An 18,457-nucleotide genomic window follows, 5' to 3' on the forward strand; every position below is an offset into this window, starting at 1 on the left:
TAACTATTTTACTGTGTATTTGAGTCTCCAGAATCACGGCTGTGTCAAGAATGACAGCACATGCTTAACCACTGCCACCATGGGCTTGTATTTCATTTCACTCACAGTCTTAGGGTAAGTTGATCCTTAACAGTTTTCACAGGACTGAATTTGCTATAGGGTCATGATGTATTTGGAGGGCTGTCACAAAGAGAGCAGTGTTAGTGATTGAAATGGCTCCCTTTGCTCACAGCAATAAAAAAATCTGGAAAGAAAAAAACCAGATTACATGGGAATTATTTTAGGAATCTCTTGCTGAATAGAGATGATACATTGTATTCAGAATTTTCAGCTTTTCAAAACACTTGCAAAGAAATTTCAAAAGAAAAAAAAAAATCCTTTGGTTAAAAATGCCAAAACAAAGCTTTCAAGTGATTGATTTATTTCATTTTCAAAATTTAAATCAGCATTTTATGGGTTGTTTGGTTTGGTTTTTATCTTGTTCAGAATGTGTTCATCTTGTTATTGATTTGAATACTTTGTTGAGCTTAAATTAAATTTCTGACTTTAAGCATATTAAACTCTGAATTTTTCAAATTAAGAAAATCTTATCTGAAAAAGTGGGCCTGAATGAGTTGCTAGGCTTTGGCCAGTATGTTCCAAACTGACATTTGTGTGTGGTATACAAATAACTGCCCAAAGGAGAATTTATATACTTACACTTTACATGTTGGATTAATACCTCTGTAACACCAGCCCTATAATGAGTTAATCAGCTGCCTGATAAGCATGACTAAATCAATAATATGAGCGCAATTATCAGCTGTGACTTAGTGCTAGGTGGCCTTCCTTGCCTTATTTAACGGATTTATCATCGCTCTCATCTTCAAGGTTTTCTCACTGTCACTGTTTGACCATTGTTTATTGATGTACAAATATCGACACTGGGTTAAAAAAGCACCTATGAAGACAATGATGTCTTTGAAATGCCAAATTTTGAAGTTGATCAGAATCCCCAATCTACTATTCAAGGTAAATGATGTCCTCTCCAGCTCGCAGGTGCTTATACCTAAACGTGTTTGCACAGAGCTGGGATAACTGATAGTGTTTCAGGCTGGATGTTTTCTTCTAAAAACTCTCTCTTCTGATGGGATAAGTACCATGGCCTCCATTCAACACATCACGTAAGACTAGATTCAGATTTAAGCACACAGTGCTCCCTCTGTACCCAACTGAATTATAAACAGGCTTAAACTTAAGTGCACGCTTAAGTACTTCACTGGATTAATGCCAGAGTATTTAGCTCTTTTGACTAACCAGACCCACAACAACAGAAGCAAGGATATCATGCAGTTTGCTTAGTCATTTGTGAGCTCTGAGAAACAACAGTGCACCTTTTTATTGACTGTTTTTCTGGCTGAAAGCAGAAGTAAAAATTAAATAAATACTTCAAAACCACAAGGTGCCCAAAGTTTTTCTTTCCTGTTAGCTCAACACATAAAGCTGATCAGCCTATCTAGCTGCAAAATATTCTGCTTTCTGAAAACTGAAATCTGTGGCCAGCACATAGCATCACTTTTACCTATGCATTTCAACTGCAACAGCTAATGCATCTTTTGCAGCTAAAGGTTTTTAAAATCAAAGCAAAGAAAACCTTCCCTTGATCTAACGCAAAGGAACTTAGTTCTCTGGAGGGAAAGATTTATTTAATTCCCTCTTCCTGATGAGACAGTTGAATTCCCCACATTTTGCAGGTTATGCTAAAAGCAGTTTGACTCCCTCCCACATGCACTCCCATTACATTTGGCAGCATCATTCAGGAAGGACAACAATGCCATGGCCCACAGATCAAATGGTTTTAAAAGTCATTCCAAGTGCAACGTAGCTTAAAAGACAAGCAGCATCTTTTTAAGTGAAATCTTAATGTTTGTAATACACTAGAATGAAATAAAAGTGTTCTCTAAAATATAAGCAGTATGTCAACAATGCAAGGCTGAAGGACCAGCCTTCCTCCATTGACTTCATTGGACGGTAAGTATGCAGTGCCAGGACAGCCATCAACAGTCTCCCACAAAATATAACTGCCCTTTTCTCATTACAGAAGGAAGTCTGAAATGCAGCATTATCATCACTGGTCTGCTATTAAACATTGTCGTTCTGCCATTTGCAGAAAGTGCATGTTGTCATTCTGCGGCCAGTTAATACGCTCCCTCCAAGTTACCTCTAACCTCGTCCTCTCTTGCCACCACTCTTCCCCTGAGCAGCCATTAAAGTCTCTTCATCAAACAGCAGGATGTATTCATAGTAAGGTTGCTACATATTAAACCTAAATTGTACTGCTAGAAAATCCTCCCTAAAGCTATGCAGCCCTAATTTGTAACTGCTAAATACAAGAACTATAGACAATATTTATTGAATCACAGTAACCAGCTACCCATGAAATAAAACTGATTCCAGCCAGCTCTCATGTTAATAAGACTTCATATATTCAATTTATGTTTGCATGAACACAGCTATCCAAGAGGCAAAGGACTAAATATTCATCTGAGCAATAAATGAATAAAATAACTGATATTAATAAAATCAACTGCTAGTTAACATGCATGTTTCTAAAAAAAAAAAATAATAAAACCACTATTTTGAATAACTAAACCAGACAAAACTGAACCCACAAGAAGACCCAATGTACTGCAAAGTATCAGTCAGAAGCCTCCAAAAGCACTGGCAGAGATTTTGCTGGCTAGCTTTGCAAGATCTCCTGCTGCTTCCTCCATCACCCACCATTTTTTTTTTTTCTTTTTGTATATTTCCTCCATCTTCCCTTAAGATATTGTATAGTTTGAATATGATCTGTGACTTTATTTTCCTTTTGGGATATTACCTTTGCTCCTTTTTCAGGCAACTCTTTCAGGCAACTATTTTCTAGGAAACAGGCAGGCACAGAGAGCATGTCTTACGAAAACTAGGACAGAGATTCTGGCTTGTCAAGAAAATGTGAGAAAATTTTACTACAAATGAAAAAGGCAGACATGAAGCTGAATTTTGTTTTCACCCCTAAACTTTAAGAATTAAAAATATATATATATTCTGGTTAGCAGACTGCTATTTTAGGGAACAATTGCTATTCTGTAGGCGTAAATTAATTGCTCAACTTCCTACCAGAAATACCTTAAAACTGACAAGCCCTGATTAATTTGTGGTTGCCTCTTTGTATGTGGATCTTGACAAAGCGCTAGGCTACATATCCGTGGTATAAATTCATGCAACCAGGTAATGGATAAGAGATCTTATCTTTTCAAGGACTTAACCAGATGCAATCTCTTGAATGTCTTCCAACCAATTAAATTTCTCACCCTGCTAGATAAAGCTAGAGGGTTTTTATCTTTTTGCCTACTTCAATGCTGAAATTTCTCTCCCTAACAACCCAGCATTTCTGCCTGGTGAGGAGGGGTTCACAAGGACAACTGCAATCCCACAGCAGCAATGCAATCAGAGAGCAGCAGCACTGCAGGCAGCCCTGTATTTGCTCACTTGCAGTACAGCTGATGCTCTCAAGGAAGAGTGCCATCCCCTTAGCCATCTTATCAGCCATACATCACCTTTACTGCTCATAGAGCTTATCTGCACTGTCCTGAAAGGAACTGCAGGCCTCCCTGAACTCAGCAGGGTTTGGAGCCCAGTCCCCAGCAGAGACTGAATTTTTGGTGGCTTTGTCCTATCTTACTCCCTCCCCTCCTGGGTTTTACCTACTGACTCAGCCTGGCCAAAACACTGCAGGTTAGCAAGGAGCTTCTTAGCATGAGGGGTTCATGTCCCAGCAGCTAGTTACAGCCAAACTAAAATCAAGCTTCTGGGTCAGCTGCCCAAATCACTGCTCCTGTATCTCCCCTTTAATTGCTGCTCCTATTTCAACATCAAAGCCCTTTCTAATGCTTTCATTCCTTTTTTTTTTTTTTTTTTTTTTTTGTCTTCCTTCTAACTGACTTGTTTTAAAAGTGCACCAGCTTTATTTGCTCATTTGCATTCAGTAGTAAACAAGGAGAAAGGGGCAGCTTTGCTGTTGGGAACAAAGGGCTATGATTTTGAACAGCTTCCCCGCGGATCTTGTTTGGTCACAGCATCTCTTGGCTTTCAAACCCAAGGCAGATTGTGCATGTGGCCTTTCAAGCTGAATTTATTGCATATGTTCAGTGGTTCTTCTAATTGGACCTATGACTTGACCACAATTCAGTGAGTTTAGCTTCAAGGGTAACAGGCACATAGTCAACAAGAAGATACACACAAAGTTATAAAATACACTGCATTTAGCCATTTTAGATTGAACTCATGCACTTCTAAAACCAGGATTCAGACAATGTTCCTGTATATTGGGTGGGCTAAACAGAAACAACTCTGAAAGAGCTTTACAAAATCTTTTGTAAACATGCACTTCTATCTGCAACTTAACTAGTATGAGCAGTCATTCTAAAACAGCCTTTAGCCAATGTCTTTGTATGCTATATAAAAGAAAATTAATCTTAATAACAGTAAATTGGATATTTACGTAGAATACCAAGGGCCATAATTAAAATTGTTACCATGCATGCTTACTCTCCACTAAAGCCTTTTAAAAGCACATACTTCTTTAAAAAACCCACACTTCTCATCCAGAATTATGGTAAGACAGCAGCAAAAATGTTCCTGAGAGCTTTGAAGACAACCAACAGGTCACACAACAGGGCAGCACCGCACGGCTCCAAGGTCATTAAAAAACTATAAACCCTGCTTGGACCTTAATTTGTAGCAATGGTCTTTATGCAAGGCATGCAAAATACATTCTATATCAAGACTAGAAAAATAGTCAGTGCTTGTCATTTGAAAAGAGATCCTTAAAATGTACAAGAAGAAAAATATGGAGATATTTTACAGAGATGAAAACCAGAGAATAAACAAACTGCTTAAGATCAAATTGAGAGTCAGTGGGAGAACCTCTGATCCTTTGTTGCTTGGATGACTTAGAAGTTTGCATACTTTTCTCTTTTATGTGGGTACTATGTGCTGAGTGTGCAAAACATTTATTAAGCCTTCTTTAAGCACAATCAGCCAGTCTGATATTACAAAAAAGGTAGACAGGAAAGTATCAGATGGGAACATCAAACAACATACACTTTCCCATAACTGTTAAAAAGCGCTGGCTGTTCCTCAGGCTGCCCTACTTAGAAACTTTGATTGTGCACCCACTGTCAAGAGAGATGTTTTCCTCTCAACATCTTTTTAATCTTTTCAGACTGGTAGAAAAACAGCAGTCTTTATTTATCACAATTTTGATGTTTAACAGCTTCAAAGTGCTGGTGGTTTCAAATTAAATGAAGTGGTAGGAAAAAACCAGGACTGCAGGTATCCAGTGCATTCATCGATTCTCCTTGAAGATGTTTGCTGTGCTTAGACGGTAAAAATATAATAAAGGAAGCCTTTCCCACACACTTCTCAGCAATATTTCACTATGGGATGTTTTAACTTTTCAGAGCCTTGTGTAAGAAAAAGGAAACTGTCCACAGCCACCCTCCAGAATATACTGTCTGCTACTGCCTGGCCAAAAAAAGCCTCTTTTGAGAGAGGCCTCCTCAGCACTACAGGAAAATGCTGCATTTACTCACACACAGATTGAGGCTCTTTTTTAACTTGCTGTGCCATTAGATGCTTGGTACACATATCTCTCCTCTTAGGGGATCTTTCCCTTCAGGCGTGAAGAACACTCCAGGCTTATTCGCTTGTGTTTCAAGGTCTAGTCAGCAGCCTACTCCTGAATAATATCTGCATTAATTTTCCTACAGTTTGGGCATGAAAACATTAGCCTCAGCACCAGAGATGAATGCTAGATTCATACAAATCAAAAGGGGGCAGGAGAACAGGTTACAGACTCAGATCACCCAGACACTGGTATTTCCTCCCGGGCCAATGGTAAACTCAGTTGATGAGATGGTTGCAAATCCTAAACATTAAGCTAGTGATTAATGAATGGGAAATGATTGCAATTTCAGAGATACCATGGTCAGGTCCAGAAGGAGCAGTGATGCAGTTATGGGAGAAAGGAAAAAAGCAATGTAAGAGAAAATAAAATTATTCAACCTACGAAGGAATCTCATCTAAAGCTATGAATGCCTCTATTTACAAGATACTCTGAATACAACCAAAATGACTTGAAAGTTATATACTACTATCTACAGTCAGTGGCTCAGTTTCCCCTTTGCCTTCTGTTAGTAAAATACCCCGTAAACTCATGTTGGGAAGCAGAGAGACTATCTATCCAGGTGATATTGCACAGTTCTCCTGTGCTTTTCTACAGGTGCCCAGAGAACAGTTGAGAACACCTCCAGATCGGTAAGCTTAGCCACATCCTACAGGACACATCACTGGGAAGGATGACCACGCAGCTAGCTGTGACAATCTTGCTGAACTGAAGGAAGGCAAAGACAGAGTTACTGCATGGCCTGAAAGGAATCCCCCAGAAAATGGACCGATGTGCTGAACAGAAAACTAATTCTACCAACACCAAATAGGGGAGGTAAAAGTATGGTTTATTAGAGGGTACAGACAGGACAGCATCACTGTGGTTTCCCATTTTAATACTGCCTTTAAGGACAGCTTTTCAGAATATGCAAATCAGCATGATCTAACCGAAAAGTAGATATCAACAACTGCACTGACTTGTGAATTGTTCTGAGCTTTGTGAACTCAGAACATGAGACAGAAATTGCTGGTGCTGCTGTCATTTGAAGAATTTAAAATAAAGTGGCAGAAGTTTGAAAAAGACCATTTAACTTTTTGCTCTGTTCTGTCTAATGACGTGTTCTTTCAAATTGTCTTTTCATTAAAAAAAGGATATATAATTCCTTTAGGAATCAATGACAGCAATGGAACAGAATCACACTGTAAATTACATAAATGAAGAAGCAAATTATTTATATACATCCACACAGCACACATTTCTGAAAACACCTCTAACAACTCTGTGGACAGCTTCTCCCTAAGGACTCAGACTGGGTGATAGCACTGGCGATGCGCTGAGCCTGGCTTTCCAGAAGCTGCTGCACAGAAGTAAAGGGAACATGCTTCCTCTGAAATTAAACCCCTTGCAGCATCACGCAGCCTCTCCCAGTTAAGTGCTCTGTAACACATGGAGAATGACTGTGGGAAGCAGGGACACTTCGGAGATGCCTGACTCGGGGCTATGGGTGGACTCGTGCAAAGCACACAGGTGGGGAGTCACAACCAAATTCTGAGCACCACCTCCCTTCCTGCTTTTGCCCTGCACACATACACACACACACACACTCACTCACATAGTACACGCATTACATATATGTTTTGCTTTGTGCAAATCCTTTAGTAGTAGAGGGTGTGAGTCTTTGTACTCAGGCTGAACCCTTCGACAATCAGAGCACAAAGATGCCACGCAAGCAGCTGTTTACAAGAGCACCATCCCCACCTTGGCAGACCACATCATCATTAGTGCAGAAGAGTATTTGTGTTACACCCCATGGTTACTCCTCAGTACTAGTGAACTTGAATTCACAGTTGCTTGTAGTCTAGTCAGAGTTCAAGGATTTGCATAATCATGGTGCCTACTTTTAAAATACGACTATGTGAAAACAGCCACCTTCAGCAGATCCAGGAAATCCTTTCACAGCACTCAGATTTCAGCAACTACCTGCCTCCTTTTCTGACTTCCCTCCCAACTCTCTTACTCCAGCAGAGCCTGGATACTTATTGACATCTGATTTCAAAAGGCAGAGGCTACAGGGTTAAGAATAGGGGCTGTAGCTCACAACTGAGCTAAGAAGATTTCATAAAAAAGGATACACATTTCTGCTTTCAAAAATACTTTCCATATTCTACAAAGATACAAACAATTGACTTACTATACCCTCATCCCATCTATGCGCATGTACTTAAAGGGGTATTAGAAATTAGTGTGGAATACATGAATGTAATTTAAGCTTGTTTAGTGATCAATGATATTTCCTGCCTGTGCTGATGAGCAATCAGTATGTTAAGAGGCCTTAGATGCTACCACTTTTTTCAAGAAGTAACTTCTTCTATAAAGTCCCGTTAATTCCAGTTGGATAAATATGAAGTGGGATATATTCTACATAAGTGAGGATATCAGAAACATAAGCGAACCCTTTCTACCTTATACTTTTCCTTTTAATTCTGAATGATTTTCAATTAAAAACTACAAAGAAACTGAAAGGAACACTCAAACTGAGATTTAACATTGATACATAAACTGTGATGGCACAACATACAACAAATTAGACCCTTCAGCTGCCCAATAAGCTAAAATCCAAAACTGGGATTAAAACATAGCTGAAGAACCAAAAAGTTAGGTAAAATACATCATTCAGGTAACTGAAATAAACCAGAAAAAAATTTCCAAAATAATGCTCAGGTGAAGGTGACTACACAGTACAATATGTCCTGTATCTTTCAGCAACTACAAAGGCAAAATAAAGTTTTAGTTCTGGTACACAATACAAAGGCATTAAACTGCTTGTGTACATCTCAGAGCACTAACAATCTCATGCGGGACAAGCTCATGTTACTAATCACTCAAAACTTTCTAAATAATGTAGAACTTCATCTTCCTGGCAAAATTGTGAGTTTTTAAAAAATAAGTACATCTTTTCAATTCACAAAACAATCTTCTTATTTCAATTAATCAAAATTCTTCTCAGTTCTCCTGTCCACATTAATTTTACTTGAATGAATACCAAAGAAACGTTCTGTTGGATTTCCCTTACAAATCACCACACAGTGATTTCAATCTCTGTAAAAAATAATAAAAAAAAAAGCTGACCTCTTCTGTGAAGATTGGTAACTAGCCACCTTGTGGAGCACTGGCCAATAAAGCGGAGCTCCACACAGATACCATGCTCAGGCAACAGACATGCAAGAAAGACTTTTTTTAAAGTGTTATACAATCCCAAACATCCACCACAGATGCCAGGGCCTGATCTGCAGAATGCCCAAAGTTTTCAGCTGAAGCTGCAGGGCTGGAAGATACTTAACACCTTTGAAAATTAGGACATTGCTGTAACTTGTCTCGCTTACATGCACTGAATTATCCTCTGAAGGAACCTACCTTTTTCCATTTAATATATAGGGCTATAGCCTAAGTTAGGTAAGGGAAGTCAGGAACAATGTGGGGCAGCTGCATCATCTCAGTTGAGCTCTTTACCTGAAAGGGCCTCCCCATACCCCAGTCTAAGGCGGAGGCATTATTTTGTAGAGCTGCTAAAAGGCCTGAGAAGTTTCCAACTCGACAGGTACACTGGGCCCGATCTAACCCTTAAGGCCATTTCTCTATGTCTTTACAATGTATTCCTGTGCTAGCCCTACCGCCTCTGTCAGAAAATCCCTGTTAACACTATACCAGTAGCCTAAACAGCTGTACAAATTACTGAATAGCAGCAAATCCAGCCCTTTATTATCTGAACTTTCATTCAAATCAACGTGGGAATGCATCAGGCTTCATATGAGTATTAAGTATATTTTTTTTAACCAGAACTTACAACTCAGGCTTTTTTCCTTCTATTTTTCTTTCCTCTACCCACATCACATACACTACAAGCCTAGTTTTTACCCCCTGTTCCAATCAAACTAGGTCTGATTGAGTCTAGCACTCAATTTAAGCACGTGCTCTGTCAGTTCCACCAGCTGACAAATATTTTGGCTCACGGTAACAAATATTTAGTGAATGGCCAAGGGGAATTGTATTAAAGTATGCACAACTTATCCCAAAGTCATCAATGCGGGCAACTTAAGAGCTTGAAATTAGTAGTGCTTTGACTTTTAGCACAGGGCTGAATATTCATAATCGCATAAAGAGATTTTTTTCTTTTTTCTAAATCACTGTTCAACAAACATAATCTTTGAACTTTCTTTTGCTTCAGAAGCACCTATTTTCCCATAAAAGAGACACTTCCCCCAAAAAAGGCAAAGGTCTCCCAAAGAAAATCAAATAAAACCTAACCTGAGTGGAAAAACCAGAAGGATAAAAACTCCATTAACACCAATCAGGTAGTCAAAACAGTATCAATTTATACTTACTGAGAGTTCAACTCTAAATCTAGTCACTGAGCAATCTCCCTGTCACGGCGAGGTCACCTATTGTTAGTCCTTCCTCTTCCCCATCTCCTCCTGCCACGAGCTACTAACACTAAGCACAACGTGGTTTATAACCGAAACTGACATTTGTATAATAACTAATGGCCATCCATTGTGATGGCACAATCCTGAGGCATGAAGAAGATGAAGAGGAAAAGGTAATGTTCTAAACCTGTCTAAACAAAAACGTAAATGTGTAACAGTGCAAATTTTTTTCTGGGTTTATAAACAACAAAAGAACACTGAGCAGTGCCCACTTCAAATGATGCTGTAGTGCTACCACACAATACAATGCAATCTTTTCATTCCTTTGGGGGTCCATCTTTGGGGGAAAAAAGAAGGAATTGTTTTTCCAGCTGAATAGAAACACATTCACTACCAAACCCCAGGCTAGTAAAAATTCAGCACTGCCAATAGATATCCCATCCACCAGTGCCCCTAAACACCTATCTAAAATATCTTTCAATTACTTAATGAGATTTGCCTCTGACAGAGCATCATATCCAAAATCGAGGATATGACCTGAATTTTCCTCACACCTAGGAAAGAATCACTGACTTTATTTTTCCTTCAGGCCCTAAAACTACACGATCTTTTCATTTGCCATAGGTCATGTTCCCAGATGTCAGAGCAACATGTGATTCATGCCTTAACACAACTGAGTTAAGGAATAACCATTTGTGCTCGACCTATCTAAATTCTACTACTGTCAAGTTCAGCTGTTCAGAAACGATGAGGCAGACAGATCTCTCTAATCCTGAGATTTGTTTAAAAATCATGAAACAAAAATTTTAAAAAATGGATGGGGATTTGTATTTGTTATGTGAGTTAAAAGCCTTGAAGCTCACATTTCAAGCTTTACCTGAAAACTGGTAGACTTGTTTGCATGTGAAAACCGCACCAACTCCACTGCCTTGTAAAACCACAGGGCAATTCATTGCAGGAATATGTGCCTGTCAGAGAAAGAATTATCCCTGTTTTCCTGAAATCTGCTTAATTATCACTGTGAACCAAACTGAAGAAGCCACTTGCACTGAAGCTGGTCTACACACGACCCTTTGTTCAAGTTAATTCTGTGGGTGCAGATGGTGAATTTTTTCTCTCTCATGAGACTTGCACTGAAACCTTGACATGGCTGAGATCCATAAAACATTTGACAGCCCCGAGAGAGCTGAGGGGAAAGGAGACAGTGGGAGTCACCCAGCTAGGGATGATCTCTGGGGTCCTGCTGCTCCTGGGAAGTGTTTCCAGCTCTGCTACCTTGGGCAGCCCAAGCAGTCTCCCACAGGCCCTTGCAGCTGGAAGCAGAGCCCAGCGCAGAAGATTCACAAGCTCCTTGAAGCCATGTGAACAGCTGCACACCTACAGGTTGAGCACTCCTGACACAGCATTTCAATTTATACCCGTTAGGAAATTGCAGGGCAATATTTCCAGCATTCCTAAAAGTTAAGTAAAACCTTCAAACACTGCGAACCTTATGATGAAATTGCTGGGATTCGCGACATTGGCATCCATTACTTTCCCTGCTGCCCACAAGTTTGCAGCAGCAGAGGATGTGACAGCAACAGCCTTTAACATCTCAGTGATGGCAGCAGCCAGGCTTTGCATTATGATCAAGCTATTCTGTGTTCCCAAAGAACATGCAAGCTCCTGAGTACTACACACAAATGGAAATCACTTCAGTCCTACTGAATATTGTATAAAACATAAATCATTGAGTATGTGCCAAGACCTGCCCTTCCCTTCTACTACGTATTGAACAGAGAACACAAAAAAAATTTCAGACTTCACGTTTATTTTAGGAATGGCACTAATCAACTGATTTCTTTCCAGACATTATTATAGGATAAACAATTTCTAGTTTTCACAAACAAAACCATGCATGACAGAGCAGCACCATAAGGAATCAAGCAAGCCATCCAATCAATCACTTATTACTAAGGGTAGCTTGGCTTGTTCTGTGATACTGTTTAAGGCTCAGGTCTGCCCTTGGGTGTACTCAAACTATTTGCAGTGTAGGACACCATCCAAAGGCAGAACTACTTGAAGCTGTAATATAAACTTGAACAGAATAAACAGGAAACCTGTATAATGCCGACACTTCACTGTACTCACTTGACTTGCAGGCCCTATCCCTTTCTCTTGCTTGAGGTAAGCTATTTAAGCTCTGAACCTTCAGAAACGTCTTGAATTCATGCAAACAGTGTGGTGGGCCCATAAGGCACAGAGGCAGAGTGTCTCTACAGAGCTAAGTGCAGCAATTTGAAAACATCTCACCTTGAAATTAAATAGGATCAGATACAATACAGAGGTTTGTTTTGCGTGTATTTTTAAAAAGGTCATTTCTCTCACACAAGTATCAAAGCAAGCCTTAACGGAAACATTATTATACTGTAAATTGCTTAACCAGTCAAAAGCAGTGAAATATTACCCTCAGACTGCAATCCTCAAACTAAATAGGGACATAAATCAGCATGACTGTTGCTGGTATCATCAAGCCTAGGGCACTGGGTGTTCCCACCAGCCTTACATTCTAACCATTGGCTGCCTTAGTCTCCTTACTGTTTAAGTTATTCAGAAACATTAGCACTCTGTTGTTCCAATGTGATCGGAAGACTCTAAAGGATATTTGTGTATACTGCTTAAGCAAAAGGTTAGCTTTGTGCAGTATCATGTGATCAGCAAAAAAACCCCTGAGTACTGCTTGCTTGTGGGTGGTGCAGAGGAACAAGAAGTGACTCACAACTCATAGTGGAAAAAATGGGGGGAAAATGTTTTAAATAGTCAGGAAAGTACAAAACGGCAAACCACAATTACTGGACTTCCTACATTATATGTACTGGGTGGCAAAACTATGTCTTTGCTACAAGAAGACTGATGCCAAATGTATAAACGTTAAGTGAAGCAATTGCTGCTTTTTGCTTCATTCTCCTACTAGAGAGAGCCTCTACATGCCCTGAAATTTGCAATGTCCTAAGGAAATCCAGAAAGAAACTGGAATAAGCTACCAAATTCCAGTCTGACACGAAGGGGCTGGGGGTGAGGAACCCAAAAAAATCCTTTGGTGGAGGAAAAGCTCTCTATTTCATCTCATTCTTAAGAGGCAGAAATAAAACGCTTAAAAAATCCACATATTTGAGATTAATAGGCTGATACTTATCCATGTGCCACTCTGGTTGCTAAGAGATTTCCTTTCTACAGCACTGTGTTGTATAAACAATAAAGCATTTTTGTCCACAAAGCAATTGTTTCACCTCACTGAATCAAGAACCTCTCACTGCCACATCCCTTTGATAGTGTTCTAATTACAAACTGTGAGGAAGTACCCTCACACAAAGGCAGTATATGCATATGGTTGGGCACACTATATAAACTTGAGCATGTTAAGTACAACGTGGGCTTCCTGCATCATGTGTAGAGGTAGCCAAGAGACTACATATTTTAGCTCACAAGCCATAGGTAAATACGGGTTGACAGGCCAGCTTCTAAAATTCTTAACTGCTGTGGTCATTTTCAGCTGGGGGGAAAAACCCAACCTAATAGCTACATTACAGACCTGCACATAACCTAAACAGCAGACAAGAAAAATATTACTAATTCAGGCCAGTTTCAAACAGTAGCACCTTAAAATTGGTCCTGAAGACGGAATCTTATTTTCACACTTTCTTTTATATTGGAAGATCATTCAGAAGATCTGTATGCATACATTTGCACAGAAAAAATACCTACAGTTAACATGCTGCAGTACATTTGCTGCAACCATCTAAACAGTCTCCTAATGTGCTTGGTAGAACAGAAAGCAGTGCTTTTCATTATCTATACGAGTGCCACGGCAGAGGGAAAAAAAAAAAAGAAAAGGGCAGGGAAATGCTGACTCTCACCCAGCCAAAAGATGCACATATGTTAGAGGAAATCTACATGTCATTTAGGAAGCACAGGCACCGCTTCCCTGAGCATATGAAGATTATCCAGTTCCCCCTTAGGGGATTTTCACAAAGGCATGCAGAAATACTACATACCCAGGTTTCAGTTAAGACAACTGGCTTCTTGATATGTTCTTGAAAAATTATAATAAAATACAGCCAAAGACAAGAAATCAGGGCAGGGCCTTAGTTCTATGGAGCAGAGTACAAGGTGTCATTTTTAAGGACATATCCACAGAGCTGCAAAGTGCCTGGCCTCTTTACCTGTCATTATGCCACAAACCATAACTATTTTGCTTTATACCTTAGAAAGAAACAGTAAGACTGGAGTCAAACAGAGGCTCCTGAACTGAACAATGAGCAATGCAGTACCTACTGAATTTTTCAGATCCTACTTTGCTAGAGGGTTTTCTGCAGCTAAGATAAATCTACATCAGAGAAAACCCGGTCTCTGCAATCTCAGTCACACATTTCCCTAACAAAAGAAAGTTGCTAATAACCGATTGTTACAGCTCAATTCTGTAAAACAGCTCACCCTTAGGAAAAAGGGAAATTATTTCTGTAACATTCTCCCAAAAATGGATGTTTCAGAAGCCAAACGTGACACAGTCCCAACACAAAGAAACAAAATCTGCCCCCCCACACACATCCCTTTTAAGTACATGTATGTAAGCCTAAACTATTATGCTGTTAAATCTATGAGAAAGCTCAGCATTTAACCTTACATCATGGTTACAAACTATTTTCAACTCACAGACAGTTTGCATATCAAGTGATCTGTCTGGGAAATGAATGCACACCTTCTGCATCATCACTGCAATCAACTAATATTCAATTAAACATTCAATTGCTTTGCAAACCCCACAGCCATGGTTATCAATGCTATTTTACAACGTTAACAAATTACTTCAACAACTACCAAGTCACATGCAAGAACGAGCTTTGATACTTCAATTGTAAAAAATTAAAACAAAAGAATCCCTGTCAGAATTCGGCACAGATCTAGATACCTTTTTCTTCCGATCCCGGGATCTTTTCCTGTGTTTTCTTTTTTTCTCAGTTTCTTCATCAGCATTAATTTCTAAATCCCTGTTTTTCTTTAACTGTGATGCTGCGTGAGCCATAATGCATTAAAAATCCTTTACAACAATGCTCCCTTGTAAAAGGTGATTTCCTCGGGCACCTTTAGCCAGCCCTTACAGCAAATGTTCCAGTGATTGGAAGGAAATCTGTGACCAGAGCCAGGAACACATTCAGGATTCAGAGATCTCACAGCAGCTTGCAGTCACTACAAAAATACACAGTTGCAGATTTCTTCTTATACCTTTCTGTACCTGAACCTTTATAAAACATTGCAGCCATCGTAATGCATTTAACGTAATGAAAAAGACAGCTGAGACAGAGAAAGCTGTATTATGGCTGTATCCCCTGCCACCAGCTGGAAGTGTCTAAGTGACTCCACTGAAGGGGGAATGCTGAAAAGGCGTGCTTTCTATTAAAAAAAAAAAATCCAGAAGAATAACATATGGTGTATTGTATTTTCTTCACTAATCCTAAAGCATGTTTTTAAAATCTATTAAAAAATGCAATGTTAATGATGTACATTTCTCAGCTATTTTGTATGGTAAGCCATTTAACCTATAATGAAATGGAGCAGCTCCTACTTTAGGTTAACTGCTGATGGTGACAAAAAAATAAAATAAAAATTTTTTACCATGGAGACCCTGACTGCATTATGTAGAAAACAATGCCATATCTTAACAGTGCGTCCTTTATACCCATTTTTCAATTCCAATACATTTTGTGAGAGAGGATTAGAGAAAGCCCTGTTGTCTTTTTTTCCCTTTTTTTTTTTTTAAAAAAAACATACTCACTACAACCCATCATACAGAGAGAAAGATGTGATCACACTAGTGTGTGAAACAGGCATTTAATTCATGGGAGATTTCCTGGCACAGTTCTTTTACGTGGTCAGAAAGGGAAATGGGCACTATTTCCACGTAGTTGGAAATGTACTTTTAGGCTTTTATATCAAGGCTTGCTTCAATCATCCTACTATTTTTGCCACCTGAGTCCTCTATGACTGCAGCTTTTGAATATTCATTACGGGAAGTAAAATAGCAGCAGTATTAAGGCCTGCAGGAGGATCCTTTACTAGGATTAACACAAAGCAAGCATCTAGTAAATAAGGAACCATATTTTTTCTACACGAATATGAACAATCAGCAGCTTGTCTCGAGATTGCTGGTTTTAACCTTTCCCAGTATTCCTAGTAGCGTACTTCGCAGTAATGAAGATCAGCATTTTAAGGCAGTCTGATTTCTTTCAGATAAAAAACCTCAAAAGTCTCCACAAGTGTATTTTCATACTACCATTTTTCTCCAGAAGGAAAAAACAGAATTTGCTCTAAAAATAAAGTTAAATTTAAATTTGAAGTGCAATTAGCCAAATCACATTGAATCTTCACAGTGTAGCATAAAATCCAGACACATCTCATGAGGTTGTAAATATTCTTCCTCTGAACCTGAGACGTGTTTTCTGAGTCCAGGTTTTTGAGGTCAAGTAAGTGACGTGCATCCATTGCTTTATTTTTTACATAACATGGCTAAAAGTAAAATAACCTTTTAAGTCTCAAAAACAGAAACTACTTTGAACACACTGTATGTTGTCCAAAAGGCAGCACATAGTTCACTGTTTGTCTACCGTTCACAGGTTAACAAACCAGGTTTAAAAAAGTGTTTATTTTGGGATGACTTTTAAAAAATGCTCAAGGATGAAGATCACAGTTATGTGACCTTAGCGATCTTTCTTCCTGATGCAGTAAAATCACAGGTTCCTGTCTGCATCCAAAACTCCCTGTACCCACACACCACCATGCCTTCTCCCTCGTCCTCCTCCACATCTGAAAGAGCTGAAGACTTATATAAAACTGCCTTTGGAAAGTTGGGGATAGAGGAATGTTGCACTTGGGCAATGCCTGGTTTTGAACCAGAAGAATTCCCGCTTCTCTATGCGCTACAGAAGCTTGAAGAAACATATTTCTATTTTTAAAGATGCAAAAAGTATACCCAAAGGACACCCAGAGCATGCTTTCAAATGTAAGGCATAACGGCAAGCAGTCAGAGACCACATACAGGCAGGTATCTGGATTTTGGCCCAGCTCTTCAGTGAAGCACAGGGCAGCAGTGAGAAGACTCTATTGTACCACAGCAGCCCTACTGGAGAAGGGAACTGGACAAAGTTGCTGATTTGAGGGGGCTGGAGAAAGTATCTCAAGGAGGCTGGTGGAGAAACTATCAAGTTTTGGCGGGAAATGGAAGACTGCCTTGTGCCTATTTAAAAAAAAAGGGGGGGGAAAAAAGGCAAAGAAAAAGTACCCAAGGCTTCTCTTTCTAGCTCACAAGATGCCTGCATGACCTTGGCAGTTTTCTCTGAGGCTCAGATCTTTCTCTGTAAAATAAAGTTGACGTTAGTCCCCCTGTCTGACAGGATGCAGTTATTAGCAGGGAAGTGCTTAGAAAATACAGCAGGACCAGGACTGAAAATGGATTCAAGAAAATTCAATAGGGTTGGATCCCTCTTATTCCCAGCACATTTCCATCTGCTTTTGGAAGATGCATGAGCTTCTGCCTTAGGAAACCAACTTCTTATTCGAGCCACAAATGAAGTAAATGCTGCTGTCATTCATCACTTGTTGGCTAATCCTATGACGTTCCATAAACCTTTTAACCATACTAGCCTGTGATTTATGCCTAAATAACCTCATTAAATGGAAATACAAATAACGTATTATAAAGTGTTATATGTTTAAAATACTTGGAGCATACTTTTTAAATGTTGGCACAACAAATAATACGCAAACATGCAGCTTAAAAGCCCTAATGCCACCTTATGCACAGGCCATACTCTACACAGGTAGAAAGCAGCCCAAGATTTTATTAATGAGAATAATTCTAACAAATGCGGATAATGTGAACTCACCCAATCCCTTGAAATACACATAAGTGCAAGGATTTTCTCTGTCAGCCAAGTCTGCTTCATCCCAAGTATCTCTTCAGCTAATTAACCAACTGGACCAAACATGTACATGTTTTTATTACGTGGATTACAACTCCCCAATTTCAGGAGAAAAAAATGCCTTTTCAAGCTAGGATTTTGAGAAATTACATCTTACTGAGTAAAGGAACAGTCAGGAAAAAAAAAAAAAAAAGATCCTTTATAGTTGGAGAAATACTAGGGAGGATTTTGTGTAACATGCAGGGTGGAACACTCTCAAACAGAAAAGGTGTGAGTAAAAGATTCAGTCCCCTGTGGAAAAGAAGCTTTTGGGGAAACAGTGAACTGGCATCATTCACTGGAAGGTGATAGGGCACTGCCAGATAAAGTTGGACAAAGTATGAAGGTTT

General features: G+C 39.3%; 1 protein-coding gene across 4 annotated transcripts in view; it reads right to left on the reverse strand.

The window, feature by feature from the left end:
• The window catches only part of ANK3 (ankyrin 3), a 204,023-nt gene extending 188,848 nt beyond the window's left edge, over positions 1-15,175 (reverse strand). For all 4 annotated transcript variants that reach the window (XM_086466594.1, XM_086466593.1, XM_086466592.1 and 1 more), the window contains exon 1: positions 15,062-15,175. In XM_086466594.1, coding sequence (XP_086322720.1) covers positions 15,062-15,175 — 114 coding nt within the window. The remainder of the gene's footprint in view (positions 1-15,061) is intronic.
• Positions 15,176-18,457: the final 3,282 nt, after the last annotated feature.

The sequence above is a fragment of the Leptosomus discolor genome, chromosome 6 (assembly GCF_034619465.1).
Source record: "Leptosomus discolor isolate bLepDis1 chromosome 6, bLepDis1.hap2, whole genome shotgun sequence".
In the NCBI taxonomy this organism is placed as follows: Eukaryota; Metazoa; Chordata; class Aves; order Leptosomiformes; family Leptosomidae; genus Leptosomus; species Leptosomus discolor.